The 16,362-nt window shown below is 39.2% G+C and overlaps 1 protein-coding gene across 1 annotated transcript in view; it reads right to left on the bottom strand.

Annotated features, from left to right (window-relative positions):
• USP9X (ubiquitin specific peptidase 9, X-linked) overlaps positions 1-14,844 on the bottom strand; it is a 131,392-nt gene extending 116,548 nt beyond the window's left edge. Inside the window, exons 1-5 of the mRNA XM_019524162.1 lie at positions 14,575-14,844; positions 8,607-8,752; positions 8,201-8,280; positions 3,685-3,797; positions 2,667-2,885 (exon numbers count right to left, since the gene is read on the bottom strand). Coding sequence (XP_019379707.1) covers positions 2,667-2,885; positions 3,685-3,797; positions 8,201-8,280; positions 8,607-8,752; positions 14,575-14,670 — 654 coding nt within the window. The 5' untranslated portion in view covers positions 14,671-14,844. The remainder of the gene's footprint in view (positions 1-2,666; positions 2,886-3,684; positions 3,798-8,200; positions 8,281-8,606; positions 8,753-14,574) is intronic.
• Between the last annotated feature and the right edge of the window lie 1,518 nt (positions 14,845-16,362).

The following is a 16,362-nucleotide window of genomic DNA, read 5'->3' as shown; positions in this document are numbered from 1 at the left end:
AAGGCAAACTGGTGATTTCCTTAGACCCAATAAAAAAAAAAAATATTAATCACTAAGCATCTAACTCCATAGGTTAGCTTCCCCTCAGCAAGAGCAAGATCTAAGGTAAAATACTTGCAAATGTATGTGGAGACAGTGTGGGCTCTAGCCATCTGACCGAGCAATGGAGTGAAATTCAGGAGACCTGGTCTCTCTTCTCAGCTTTAGCCCTGTTAAATGATGCTGGGGGAAAAAAAATCACTTCACTTCTCCATTTCTGTAAAATAGGAATAGCTCCCTCCTTTGCAAAGTACAGGCAGTCCTTGGACTTATGACACAATTGGTTCCTGAGAACCGTATCTTAAGTTGAAACACCGCAACTCAGAACCAATTTTCTCATAAGAAACAATGTTATAAATGGAAGATCGGTCCCTGAACCAAGGCCTGATACCCTATTTTCACCAAAAACACCCCAGAATCTTGTAATCGATCAATTATAGATGAGTAACATAGCTACATTAATGTATTTATATTGTAAATGCAATTATATTGATTTGGAAGGACTTCTTTGAGGTGACTTTGCTGGACTTTTTGAAAGGTGCTTGGTTGGACTTTTTGAAGGGTTCTTGGCTGGAGGCTTCTCAGGAGTCTTGGCTGAAGGTTTTTCTGGAGTCTTGGCTGCTTTCTTAAAGAAAGTGTCCACGGAAGTTTGGACAGATGTTCTCCAGGGAGATAAGCGATGCAGCAAACTAGTTTGCTGGCATGGCATCACATCAGATCAAGTGTTGTAAAGTCGAAACTGACATCCAAGTTGAAACAGGGTGTCAAATTTATAAACGTTGTAAGTCTGAAATGTTGTAAGTCGAGGACTGCCTGATACGGGGGGGAGGGGGTCAGGCACAAGCATGGAATGGGGACAGCAGACACTGGAAACTGGCAGCAGAGTGGCAGATGGGAGGGTAGGGGCAAGGGATAAGCATCACAGGGGTAGGCAGGGAGTGGATCTAGCCCCTCACCTCCTGCAGCTGCATTCCCTGTGACAGCAGTGGAGTAGACAGGGACGGATAGATGAATTTAAAGATGACTCCCCAGTAATTAGATTTTATTTTACACATAGAAAATAATATGCTTATAGTTTTGCATGTACAGAATCTAATTATTGGGGAGGAGAGGGAAGGAGTCTTAAAATTCAAAGGTATCTTGGATTTGGGTAAATACAGTACTTGTCTTTTCTCCAAGCTAAACATGCCTAGTTGTCTCAATGCTTCCTTATATGGATTGTGTCCCAAGTCCTTTAACACTTGTTGTCCATCTCCAAAGCAACTCCAACTTCTATATATCTTTCTTAAAAGTTAGAGCCCAGAACTGCACACAATACTTCGAGGCCTAACCACTACCAAGTACAGTGGCACTATGACCTACTGGGCATGGCTACACATTCATTAATGCGCCTTTGCTCCTGCGCATTAAGTACCTTTAATATGAGGTACTACATAAAGGTGCAGTAGCAAAGGCAAACATTTTTCTCCCATTCTGTATTTGATTATTCTTTTCTAGCTATAGCAGCTTACATATAGCTTCTGGTGTGGGCAGTGCCTGCAGCATGTACCCCAAACTGAGCCTATGCTGTGTGCAGCATCTATGGTGCTGAATCTAGTCTGCACACCAGAACTGCTCAGTGCAGATGCTTCAAAATAATGGTGGATACTACAGCTTCTGATGTCACAGCCACATCCTTTGGCACCTCTCTCAATGAGTAATTAGCATCCGATTTTCACTCATGAGGGCTCTGGCCAGCTCTTCCTGTTCTTCCAACAATATCTGTATGATCAATGCCAATTTCCCCCCCAGAGGTAATACCGTCTTACCCATGTGGCCTAATGTTCAAACTACCCACAATTCCATAAGTAATATTATTATAGTCTCTATTTAGCTCTTCAAATTATAACCAACATTGTTAATCAATTTGGAGTTATGATAAAAAAAATCAACTGATACAAGTTGTCTGCTTTCTTAGGAATTGCCAGTCTAGATGTTGGATTTAATAAGGTAATTTTACCAACTGTAATAAACCCTTGAGACCTTCAAGGTAATTTTAGGCCTATAGGATAAATCCAGAATATAAAAAAAAGAAGAAGGTAATTTTCACCAAAGATCAGATAGAAAGATAGCTACTACAACTTCATGATGCTGGACCATTATTTTCTGGAAGAGAAAAAGATGATATTCTTTCTTTTACCTTTAAACATGCAGAAAAAATGCACCTGATGCGTTCAAATGAAGGTGCTTCAGGTGTCTGATAGGACAAGCCTGAGCCACAAAGTTTAACAGTGGATCCAACAGATAGATTCAAGGAAGCAACAGGTGCCACAGCAGGCTTACAACAGGGTTTCAAAAGTGTTAAAATAATGACCTCAGATTGAAGGCTGATCCACAGTAATGTTTTGCTTGTATATGTTGCCCTTCACTTTGGTTATTACTCCCAAGGCTGGAAACTAATGGGTATGTTTTTATATTTTATTGAACTAGTTTATACTAGATGCTTAGGCACCGTTTTGTTAATTTGTTTGTTTTTTCCAGGAAAGTCTCCTTCAACAGATGCCAACTCACTAATTGGATAGTAATTTTTTAAATAAAATATTAAATATGAAAATTATCAGCTTAAGTTTACAAAAACCCCACTATACCTTTGGTGATCGAGGGTCAGGTGGTCGGGCATAAAGTTCATCCTCAGCCAGCTGAACTCCCGCAGGAACTGTTTCAGAGGGACGTGTACCATTGTAGAGATGGAATTTGCAATGAGGATTTAAGGCCATGGCAAGAAGTTCAAGAAGAGGAAACCAGTCTTGGGATAGCTTGGCCACGCAAAGCTCTACTAGGCGATGAGTGTTGTTGATAATACACCTCTATTAAGAAACAAATGCTTAGTGCTTTCAGCAGATGACTAAATTCTAAAATAATAATAAAATATTGTTATGCTCTCATTAGCAAAGAATTACAAAAACAGTCTTTATAAGAGAAAGTTGTACATTTTTCTCTCTTTTCTCTAAACATTTTTTCTGGAACTGAAAGTCTTTATGCCTGGTTTCTCACAAAGATTAATTTGGTTTGTTTTTAGAAAGATAAGGAGAAATCTTTTCAGGTTTTTTTTGTTTTAATAATTCACTTATGAGCAAGTAGGGAAATAATATTTTTCCCTGCCTGTTTTTTTTTTTTTTTTTTTTTAAGATTTAATTCACTCACCAGAAACTTCACGACTCCATATTTGGCACATGGCTAGGGTTTGAGTGAGGAAAGTGTCAACATTTACATAGTTGCCACTTAACATACACTAATAAGCCAAGTTTCTAAGCGTCTCAGAGCCTAAAAACAATTCTCAAAGCTGCTGAACTAAATAGAAAAATAGGTAGGACTACACACATCTGCCTAGTGTAGTTAGGAGCCCAAGAAGGGGTTGAATTAATAAATGCAGAAAGAAGAAACTGATTCCCCACAGTACCAGCCGGTAAGTTTGATTCCTTCCAAAACCCATCCATCAGACCATGACAATGTCATATGTGATGGGAAGGATGAAATGTTCCAAAGGCCATACACATATACAGAACTGGAAGAAAGAAGATTTTCAATAACGAATGAACAGACCACCTCTCCAGCCCCTCCCCTACTTTAAACTGAATTGCATTTATGAAAAGCAAATAAACTCACATGAATTTCAAACTTCCAACCACTCACTGCCTCATCTGTAAGGATTTTTGTGAAAGATATTGTTAGCCCATCTCGAAAAAATCGCTGACATGCTTCACTTTTAACATCAAGGCCTATTGGGAAAAAAGGAAGAGAACAATTAGTTCATATATCACATGTTTTTATTCAATTGGACTCTTAGCATAACATTGACAATATTCAAATTTTGGACTACACCAAATTCCTGACCTACAAGAATTTCAAAATACTTCACCCTCAAAAGCTAAAACCTTTAAAAATATAGGAACAAGCAATTATGGATTTTGTTTATAGATTTACAGATATAAGGAAGCTAAGTTGTTTTCATATTTGACAAACTGTGTCAGTGGCAGAGCTGAAAGTTAAACTCAGGAGCTAGCTATAGCTACTATTCTTACTATGTATGCCTTTTGAATTCTTACAAGCTTCAGCAATTTCAATACATACTGAGAACTGCCATCAACTACTAATGTAACTGGAAGGATGGGACAACAGCAGCATAAACATGGGAAATCTGATGGTGAAACTGGGTTCCTGAACTACCTTAAATACTTCTGTTTATTAAACTTAACAGACTAGTGCATGAAAGAGATGATAGTGTCAAGAGACAGAATGTACAAGTGAGGCACCTGGTAGACTTTACATGTAAGAGGTGAGATTAGTCTGTTAATCACCTCTTAGGTAGTATGTCTTAGGAAGTACCACAGCCACATTCACAGGGAAATAACGGTGCCACTAGAAAGGGAAACCTGCTGCAAAAATATTACAAAGAAAAAACGTGATATTTTGGTGGCTGGTTTTCATCACACCTTAAACTGAATGCGTGGCAGGTTAAAACCGAGCCAGAGTCTCCAACAAGCCCCAGTGCAGTTCCAGCTGATGATCAGCTAGTCCTATAACTGGGTTGCCTAATATTTCCCATTAGAAAAGTCTTCTTGTTGAAAAGCTCTATTACCTCCATTGCAGCAGACGTGAAATTCAGCAGAAAGGTAGACCTTTCTATTTCAGATTTGGTCACTTTATAAATTGTAAAAGAATGCCATTTACCAGCATTAGTAGGAACGTGCCAGCAGATCGAGGGAAGTGATTATTCCCCTCTATTCAGCACTGGTGAGGCCACATCTGGAGTACTGTGTCCAGTTTTGGGCCCCTCACAATAGAAAGGATGCGGACAAATTGGACAGAGTCCAACAGAAAGCAACGAAAATGATGAGGAGGCTAGGGCACATGACTTCTGAAGAGAAGCTGAGGGAACTGACCTTATTTAGTCTGGAGAAGAGAAGACTGAGGGGGGATTTAATAGCAGCCTTCAACTACCTGAGGGGGGGTGTTCCAAAGAGCATGAAGCTAGACTGTTCTCAGTTGTGGCAGATGACAGAACGAAGAACAATGGTTTCAAGTTGCAACAACTAGAACAGGTTACCCAGAGAAGTTGTGGAGTCTCCATCCTTGAGATTCAAGACCCAGCTAGACAAAGCATTAGCTGAGATGATATAGTTGGGGATGGTTCTGCTTTGAGCGTGGGGTTAGGCCTAGATGACCTCCTGAAGTCCCTTCTAATGTTTATGATTCTACAATTCAACTTGACATTTATTTTTTTTAAAGTAGCTTTTCCTGTTAAGGATCCTCTCCCTTATTTTAGATATTTTGTAATGATTTAATACTGAATAAAGGAAAACCGTTCCTTCAAACAGAAGTAGCCCCCATCATTGGGTTACTTCAATCTACTGTTGAGAGTAGCTTTTTAGGCTAAGAATACACTGATGCCTTGAAAAAAAAGAAAACATTTCTGTAAGACTAAGTAATGCCATCAGACAACCAACAATAAATAAAATAAAAGAATGGCTGGACCATCTAAATATTTCTCCCAAGTCCTCCCTCTCACATTAGAAGAGATATTAATATTACTTAGTTCTTACATGGCACTGTTTAAATCAACAGATCTTTGCAAAGCACACGCAGAAAAGATTAGTAGCATTATTCAAATTTAATAGGTAGGGACACTGAGGCATAAGAGTGAAGTGGCTTGCTCAGAATCACTGGCAGGTCACTGTCAGAGCCAGGAAGAGAATCCAGATCCATAATCCCAACCCAATGCTAAACACTAAGCCACACTGCAGAGACCCTACTAGCCAGTATTGCACCCCCCACACACTGCACCTTCCCTGCTCCAGCTGACGGACTGGCTCCAGCACTGGTAGCAGCACAAGTAGTAGTGCTTGGAGCTTCGCTCCTGCTGTAGGAGCCAACACTTTTGCTGCTAATATGAGTGTCAAGCAGCCAAAAAATGACTGGTTTTCAGCAGCAGGAAAAGGATCTCCCCCAAAACAGCAGTGAACCTCTAGGCACTGTACCTGCACTATGTGCTGCTGCTGCTTCTCTGCCCTCCCCACTGCCAGAAACACTACAGAGAAGGTGCAGAGAGGGTGAACAGGAAGGGCCACTCCACCAGTCAGGGCTCTATTCTGGCACTCTCCCTTTAGGCAGCAACTGAGACTTTTGCCTCACTCACCTACCCGTATAGTTACCCTATTGCCACATTGCCCAACATGACATAACAAATACAGACTGTGTAATCATTTAATAGTCTAGTGACCGTAACAGTTCTGGTATTTCATGCTTCCAATGTTCTAATGCAGCAAAGTTCTCAGTGCAAAAGTTGTGCTGATAGCCATGTTAGGACTTGAATTATCTTTCAATTTTAATCCCTTTCCATCTAACATACTAGACCTCTCTTTGTGACAATTATCTGTACCTACATCCACTTATCTGTAAGTGAACAATACTATAACCATCACTGAATGGAATGAGAAATAGTGTTTAAAATAGCAAATGCAGAAATGTTTGCCTGAAATGATCATCAGAATAAGACACTAAAAATTCAGAGAACAGTGGTGCTTAAAAGTGCACGAATGGAGCTCTACACAGCATTTTTACAGATCTCTAGGGGAAAAAAGAACAGAAGCAGCCATAAAAGTTCTTCAAATGAAAGTCAAATCTGATGCTTTGTCATAGAGGATGTAAACATAATCAGTAGGGCAGTGGAAGAAGTTTTCAGGTTACATTAGTTTGGTATACTGATTATGGTTTTACAATTTTAAGGCAGATATAGAGCAACTGGATGCATCCAAACACTCAGCCCTAAGACCAGAATTTCTTCCTAATAATCTGTTCCAGTCTCAAAGACATACACTGTTGTATCTTTCAGTTTTTTCAAAGACAGTACCTGTTTTGGCTTTGAATAGGTGTGACCTCTTGAAAGAGCTATGACGACCTAAAGATTTCTGCTAGAGGCCACTCTGTGGGTCATATCCTCCCTTGGCTCACTAAAATGCAGCCAAAAACCTAGTTTACCTCCAGCAGGTGCTCCAAACTAGAGGACAAATACTGATACAATGTTGTTGTGGCAGACAGAACAGAACTATATGCTAATTGCAAAACTTTATTCCTCAAATTGCCAAGTAATAAATGTTTAATCAAGGCAGCCAAATTAGCCAAATCAAATTATCCCAATTTCAGGGACAGGCAACTTGTATAAACAAAATTAGCTGGTACATTAGAGGGAAAAAAAAATGTTTTTCTGACTTTTGAGATTGCTCACTTAGTGGCATAAGCAGCAGAAGGCCGGGGGTAACAGGGCTTAGCCCCGCCAAAACTAATTTTGTGGCGGCTGGCGATAGCAGCAGCACCATGGCTCCACTATCCCACAGCGCCTGGCGCTGCTCGATGCTACTGCCATGACCCTGCCATGCGCTTCTCCAATGCTGAACAGCACCAGCGCATGCTGGCCCTACAGTGGCCCTCAGCTCCCCTCGCAAATAATATTTTTTCCCGCGGCTACTGCTTAATGGGGATGGAAATATGCTTTGTCAATAGAGACCAAAGCATCTTTCTAGAAGCATAAGACATGCCACTGACCTACCATGATCTGCTGAACACAAACAACCCAGAAGAGAAGCTCCATATGAGGCAGATGCAGCAAATTATTATGTAGGGTGAAAATTATTCTGTTTACATCACACTGTCTGTATATAGTCAAAACCTTCATTTTCTATTACCCTCCTTGGGAACCTAACTATTGATTTTGAAGAAACATTTTGGCAAGGTACATGTCAAAATTACATTAGTAATTTAAAGGAAAATACAGAAAACCATTAAATCTTGAAGTTAAATATTAAAAATCTGTCAAGAATGCAGATCTGATGGGTCTTTATATGCAAATAAAAATGAAGAAAAACAAATGGGACAGGACTGACAAGACTTATAGTGTGGGATCAGTGTACCCTGGTGCTTGTATCAAGGCACCAAGCTCCTAGCTACTATGTTGAAAATTTCAGATCCGTGAAGCTCCATATGCTTGTCTAGGACTTGGAATCTTTGGGATGAAGTGTATTAAAAAAACTATACATTATCCTTAAGGCTCCAAGAGGGAAGCAGAATACCTTCAGAAAAAAAAAAGAGAATTACACATTGCTCTAGTAAACTATTTTCAACATACCTTTTTTACTAAGGTCAATAGCAGCTTCTAGAAGAACTTCTAATTCCCCTTTCGGCAACACAGGAACAACCCATCGAGGCCTGAATTAGGAAAATAAAAACACACACAAAAAAGACCAAAAATCCCTGCATTTTAATTGTTTGTCAAATACCGATCTTTAACTTGTGCCTTTAAAAACAATTATTCCTAATTAAACTGCTGAAGGCAGCCCACTTTGGAAAACCTTTTGTAAATCACAATTTCAGTTCTTACTGCCCTTTCATTCTGAATACTATATTAACAAAAATAATTTAATTTTGATAAGAAATCCAATTAAACAGAACGTGATTCCAGTCTTGTGTGTAATATTAACGAGATTTGACAAATAACTAATGACATCAGAAACAGTGCTTAAGTCTTAAAATACCTGTTGATCATGTCATCCAGCTTTGCCAGGTCTGTGTGGGGAAATGCAGGCTCCTCATCTTCAAGCTGGGGTGGGGCATCCCCTTGACCCTGTTCATCAGGCGGAGTAGCTGGGGAATTCTCATTGGAAGAATCAGGTGAAGATGTCTGAATTAAACATAAAAGATTACTGGATACATATTATATATTTTCCTCTAAGACACTAATTGTATACATGTCATTTATTTTGATTTTTCTCTTTCAATTTCTTTAAATTTTCAAAACACTGAAAGACAACATTTTAGAAGTCTTCAGAAAATAACTGGACATGATATATTATGGACATGGAACACAGATTTTAAGTTTTTAAAATGTCTTAACCAGAATCACATCTTATTCAAATTCAGTATTTTAAATAGTATTTAAGTAGGCTAAAAATGAAGCTAGTTTCCTGGAAAATGGACAAGTGTCTTTTGGAACAAGAAAGAACATTCACAAATTGGTTCTCAATGGGCCAACTTTCAATTTCTCTCTGAGAAAATAAGAGGATGACCATGGGAATATTCTCTATGAAAAATGGAATACCTTCACAGAAAAGGTGGGAACTTTATACAAAAAGATAGTACTTCCACTGAAGCCCATCACTGGCTGGTATAGTGTGTTCTTAGCATTTATTCTCAGACACTCATATAATCAATTAAAACTACTGGTACACTCAAAGCCACTGAAGACACTCATGGATAACCTGGACCAGCATTTAAGTTGTGCAAAGGGAACAAACAATTTGCATTTCTCGTTAATCTCAATACTAAAGGCCTTCAGTGTATTAAACATGATGGCTAGTTCTTGCAAGCAACAGACCGCTCTCAACTGTTTGCTCCCCTCCTCATGCCTAACAGGGCAATTACCTTGGCATTACAAAGCCAACAGACTTAATCAGCTGCAGGTCAGTTTCCCAGCTGTTATTTATAAGCCATGAAACTGACTAGGAACCATCAATTTCAGTGCTTGTCTCCCACTAGCCAAGCCTGTGGCTGCAGCCACAAAGCTGACACTGCTACACAGAACTAGTAACAGTTGAGATGGGCTACAAAGTTCAGCTATCCACCATATTAATTTGGCAAAGAGCAGTTTATCCAATGAGTCCACTATAAGCAACTCTGATCATGAACATACATAACACAGACTGGTTTAAATACAATTTAAAACCTGAAGCACAGTCATACAAGCCTGTAACAGCATTGGAAGGAAGGGGTAGTGAGAAGTGATGCAGTATGGGATGGCTAGATGAATGACCAGACTTGTGTCACAGAATGCTTGGTGTCCATACGTAACACTGAACTGATTCAGTGACACAGTTGAAAAATAGTACCCGAGTTTGATTTATCCGACTCCTCTGGCATACCCCCAGAACTCTGCTGCCTCCCTTTTCCCTCCACCTTTTTTGGCACTTTTTAAAATCAATCAACTCCCCTACTCTGCTTGTTCACTAACAGCCAGCTGTGTCTTCAATCCCTATTAGACCATGGGCTATCATTATACCCCCAGGACTCTAGAAGTACAGGTCCAAGCACTCCTTTCCCCCACCCCCACATCAAGCAAGCACAATGCAGTTTACTGAACTCATGTTTAGGAGAGAAGGGAAAGCAGAAAGTGATCACATCCCCAGCCACAGGTCACCTACTCGCTGGGACTCTCTAAACATGGGTGCAAGTACAGCCTACTTGCCCACTAAGAAGCATGCTGGGCTGGGTGCTCACTCTCACCCCTGGGGTTGGAGTCACAGTAGTTCACAAACAACAAACTGGTTCCTGATCAAACAGGTATCCTGGTTTTCTCCGATTAAAAAAAGAAATTCCCACTGGGGGAGAAAACCAGGATCCCTGCTCGTCACTGCAACTGTTACCTTCAATTGTTATGCATCCACATACTTAGACCATACTTATTTGTGTTCACTTAAAACAAATATCTCTCTGCATTCATCAATTGATCCAATTAAATGCAATCAGTATGATGTGGGCAAATGGAGAATTACACATTTTTTATGACCAAATAGTTTTGTTTAACATTATGCTGCTCTTTGTTAATACCTTTAATTATTATCCAAATATAGTTTCGTTTTTACGCTATTTGGGCTATTTAAAATGTACTGATATGTAATAAATATCTATCAAAACATGTTCTTATTTATCAAAACAAAGGAATGAACTTGTTATTGAATAATTTAAATTAGTTCAATGGGAGCTAGACAATTAACACATTTTTGAAAAATCCCATTTTGCATTTAACTAGCTCAGAAAAATCTGGCTCTGCAACATTTAAAGTCTTGGAAATAGTACACTTCATCCTCTTTCATCTGTTTATCTACAAATTAGAAAACAAAAGCAAATATCCCTGCCCTGATCAATTCCCAGCCTGATTCTCCACTTTGAAACAGTTCAAACGAAGAAAATATTTTCTCTAGTTGCTAGCTAAACTGAAACCAGAAGTACTGACATGCATCTCTTCCATACAAATCAAAATAAAAATAGCAACCCCTGAAAAAGTTGCTTGTACTAGCATTTGCTTTACTGTAAAGATTAAAAATACTACTACATAAATGAGTAACTAACATTGTGACATCTTTATAAAGCTTTCGCTTCAAAAGTTAAATATTCCCCTTAACATACCTCACTTAAACTCATTAATATTTGAAGGATTCACTGATGTAGCATTTTCTTTTAATAAGTTTGTAGTATATGTTTAGCCTTTAACATAAGTAGTCATAATTTTACATTTAAGCTTAAGAGTTTGTTTTAAAAAGTGAAATGGTTTCAATATAAAGAGATATTTAAATAACAATGTCTGAGTTAATATTTAAAAAGCTGGAATTTTAATTATTTTCCTGACACACACGTGTTGGATAGTAAACCAGCCTTGGATTAGTATTTCTTCACAAAAATCTCTATTCCTCCACAAATTACTTCCTAGACTCACCAATATTATTCAATTAAAATGACTGTATCTGGACTCAGGAGCCTAATTTTAGGCATCAGCATTCTGAATATGTATTTTTTCTTTAAACAGCTCTATCTCCTGCTCATGGACCTTTGTCATCCAGCCTGGAAGTCTCCCCCACAGATCCAGAAATTTAATTGTACAGGAGTGGTAGCAGGGAGCTGCTGCTCCTGACGCTAAATTTCTAGACCCATGGGGAGCTGCACAACCAGATGATGCGACTGTGGACTGTCACATGCACTGTGCCAGTGCATGGGCTAGATCCAAGTATGCGGGGCTGGGCCAGAGTGCCAAATCACACCCACAGACTTACTGAACATGGATCCAGCCTGCAGATTGGCCCCACATCACTCATCTGGGGGTCAGATAGTCTTATCCAGTGGTGCTTTATCCTATTCCACTGTAGTTCAACCTTAAACTGCTTTCTGTTGATTTGTATATAAATCAACATGTTACTCCTAATACTGAATGATTGTTTGTTTGTTTGTTTTTTTTACATATTATTCTTTTCTTAGTTTATTCCTTTGATGGCAACAATACCCAAGTAGTTTTAAAACATATGCAAATAACTGTAAATAGAATACAGATTTCCTTGTTTTTAAAGACACCTTTCTGGCTAAAAAATGGACCATCAGTAGTATTCATAGGCCTTCATTAGGATGAGGGTCTTGTACACTGAGCACATTTTATACCAATTGAAAAGAATCCAGTATCTGCTCCAAAAAACTTCCAAAACTTAAAATTTAGAACGAATGTTTTTTTCTCCTTGTAAGCCAACATTACTTTAAGTTGAGGAAGTGTAACATCTCTATGTCATCTTTTTTTTAAGATTATTTTTTTCTTTCACATTTCATTGAGTCTGAAAAAAATCATTAAGAATTTCCATCTCCAATTTTCAGGCAAGTGTCTGAACTCCAAATACTTTGTTGGTATGTTTACATTTCAATAAAACTGATTCATGCCAACATTTCTATTTGTTTTGCAAAATAATTTCATTACATAAACCCCTCTATTCCCCTAATTTAATATTAGCAACAGTCTAAACTCCATTTTTCCCATATACTATTTATTATAGATATCTTAGCCATTAAATTACATTGTTATTGTTTTCAGCATGGCGTGTTTAAATCTGCATGCCAAGATGTCAATTATGCATATTTCAAAACTTTAGAAGAGAGACAAAATGACAGTTTAGTGAGAATATTTCAGAGCTTTTACACTGAAATTGATCCACTATGACTACACATACTTATGTTAAGCAGTTATAGAACTTAATATTTGCAGATCTGTATTAATTTCACATTTTAATATATCATAGAAACTGTGGATAGCATGTTACTAATTTGTAAACAATCAACTTTTTGCTTATGATGTGCGCCAGGCAGCTGCATTAGGTTGCTAGATAGAATTTAATCTTGGATGATCTCATATGATAGCATCTCCTGAATTCAGAAACACATATGGATGATTAACAGTTTTATACCCCACACCCCATAACCCATCCCCTGGCTTCTTCCAGGAGCAGGCCCTCAGTATAATAGATGACAGGTAAGATGCAAACCAAATTGTGAATAGTTTTGTCTAGCCTTGTCTTCTTCTCTACCTTTTTTTTAGAATTCTCTACTCTCTCCTACCATTACAATTCCCCTGGTATTAACAAGGTTAGAGCAAATCTGGGGCAGAAGCCAGACATTACTGAGTCAGTAAATAACTGAAGCACCATTTTTCCCCTAAATTCATTATGCAATGGACACTGTCAACTCAAATTTGGAGCAAAACGCTTAAGACCATAACCTTCACAGCAACAGAATTTTCAACACTTCTTCCCCAAGATTCCAATGAAAAAAAAGTTCTAAAAAACATTCAAGTGACTCAACAGCCCATGAATCACTGGATGATGGTTAGAAGTTTCCAAATAAACAACAGGAAATTTCCTATTTTCCATCATATTAAGTCAATCAATCTGACGAGGGCAGAATTTTTTGTAGTGTGCATTCAGGGAAAATACAATGAGCTACATATGCAGGGCTTAACCCACTTCTGTAACAAGAGGACTATGGCATAGCTTGAAAACCTGAAACTAGCAACCAGGTGGCTACAGAAAAGATCTGGTACTGGACATAAGTTTTTTTTCTGTTCAGGAAACAGCCACCGCTCTGAGGACATGAGCTTTGCTGTTAGTTCTTAAAACCAGCAGTTCCTACCTAGGAATCACAATACCCATGAACATTGTATTGAAATAGTTACCCACCTCCATTGCAAGCCTGCCACATACCCAGTAAGACTGAGAACCACTTTCTTAAAGCAGTGCTTTTCAATTTATGCTTTGGAAATGCCCCATTTTGATAAAATAGGTGTGGCAGCTTTCATCCCTTTAAAGATGACAGGGAAGTTAAATAAAAAAGGGATCTGGACTTTCAGAACTCCTTAGTGTTATGAACATAAACTGATACACAGCAGGTCAGAGCTTTGTCTCTCAGGCATGAGCATTTTCTTCTCTCTCCACCAGAAGTGGCATTCCTATACATTACTACCTTCCTTGGAAGGCAGGAGGCATAAAGTTTGTTTCAGAGTGATGAGCAGCAAGTGGAGATCAGAAGTAGCTGCTTTACAAATCTGAGGTGGACAAATCAGAGAGACTGCTCTGAGGAAACATCTGACATCTTGGTGGAAAAGACTTACTTCACTAATATGCATGAACAACAGCTTACTTTCCCAACTATCCCATTTTATCTGAAAGGCAGCATCTTAGTCATACAGAGCTGTCTAGTAATATTCTGGGATACCTGTTCAGTAGCTTTTCCTTCAACCCCTGAATTTTTCTTGGAAGCCTTTCAAGGGAATATTAACCAGACCCAATTTTTCTTCACTAAAGAGGTTAAAAATCCCCTTGGGGGTGTGGTTTGTCATAAAGACCTGAAATACTTAATATTATCCTGTACTTCAGGACTATTGTTGTCTTTTTGAATGGTTTTGCAAATGTTGTATCATACCTGATTCTGCTGGAGGGGAGGCTGAGACTGTCCATCAGGAGCCTGGCCCTGGCTATCATTCCCTCCTACCGGAGAGCCACGGGTCGTGGCTGTCATACTCGAAACAGGGCAGATCTTTGCAATTTTGTCTGCTTATGTAGTTGTTGTGAGAGAAGAAATTATAGTCCGCTTAATAAAGTTGAAGTACCAGCATATGTTTGTTTTAAAAAGCTCCAACTCAAGAACAAGCCATCTTGCAGAGACCATTGCATAACCTGAAAGAGACAAAAGTTTAGCAAAATATTAAAATACTTTTTAAAAAAATACTCATCTGGGAAAAAACCAAAAGCATTTGAGTCAAATACAACTTTAATAAACGACATCATTTCATACTGGGTAATACCCATTTCCTAAAATTTTAGACTTTTACAATATCACAAATAGAAACTACAAGGCTTAGCCTGTGAGACCATTCAAAAGCTGAAAACCAGTCCAGAATAAAACTACCACTTTTTAGAAGCAGTAGTGATCACACAGGTCCACAACAGATTTCCAAACAATTAACAACTTAAATTTTTAACATATAGGACCAGTATAGGACTCAGTTACAGGAGACTACTTAAGTCTGACAAATGGCATCACCAGAAATCCTTGCTGCTTGCATATTTCCTAAAAACTGTCACAATTATACCCTGCCTTCTATCATGCTGACATAGGATTGGCAGTGGATGTCAAGGTGGAGCTCTCATTAGACATGTGAAAGGAGACACTGACAGTATGCTCCTTATGACCACCTACTGTCTGGTAGACCATTTCTCAATCTCTCTCACATGCCAAAGACCAGGTTTGTTAACTGTCCAGACATACTACACAAGCTCCGTGTTTCCCCCTGCCACGTAATTGTGACAGGAATGGGCAAGCAGCTACAGACATGGCTAGACAACCAGCATATGGAATGTAACACAGGAACCAAACCTTCCACCCAGCTTATCTCCGTCTCTGCTGGGGCTACTGGCATTGTTCCCAGATTCTCATCCAACCCACCCATCCCATTCAGAAGAAATCCCAAATCCTACTGCTGAACCCCAAGAAAAGAGAAAGTCTGCCCCAGTGAGCCCAACATTTCCTCAGGAATTCCCCATCCACACAACTCCTGAGGTAGCTGATGCTGGAGAGCCAAACTCCCCCAAGCTCAGTCCCTAAGTGTACAGACCAAAAATGAAACTGAAGCTGAGACTCAGAAGCTTCAACCCAGAGAAATATGACCCCTAAGAGAGCTGTGGTCAACAGAAACCTTGGAGAGGGAAGTACCTTCAGGGAATGATGCTGACTGCTCTGATGGGGAGGCGACTGCCCCTAAGCCTCAATCTCTACCACCTCCTGAGGTCCCAGACTTTGAAATGGACTCAAGAGAGTCTGCAGATGGGGAGAAAAAAGGTCATCAGAGCCTGTGGGCTCGCCTCAACATTTCTGAGTTCCCCATCCTAACCCCTCTACCCTCCCAAAAAGAAATGATCATCCCTAGCGAGGGATGGCACTTCCTTACGGAAGAAGCATCAGTTTTCAGATGTTTCCCTTAGGAATGCATTTGGGGAAGGTTACTCCCTTGAAAACATTGTTAGGTTTCTTGTTGAGACTGGAGGTGGTGGCAGTGCATTGATGCAAGCACGACAGAAGAGACCCTCTATGACAGTGAAAGCCAAAATACAGACCGCCAGGTTATTCTATTCAGCCCGCAGAGCCCCTAAAAAGTTTAGTAAATTAATATTTATTTCCCCCAGCTCCCTATCAAAGCTGGCTGGAAACAGA

The sequence above is a fragment of the Gavialis gangeticus genome, unplaced genomic scaffold (genome assembly GCF_001723915.1).
Source record: "Gavialis gangeticus isolate Ggan-Ray unplaced genomic scaffold, GavGan_comp1, whole genome shotgun sequence".
Lineage (NCBI taxonomy): Eukaryota > Metazoa > Chordata > Crocodylia > Gavialidae > Gavialis > Gavialis gangeticus.
The sequence above is the reverse complement of the archived record's forward strand: the minus strand, read 5'-3'. Positions and strand labels throughout refer to the sequence as shown.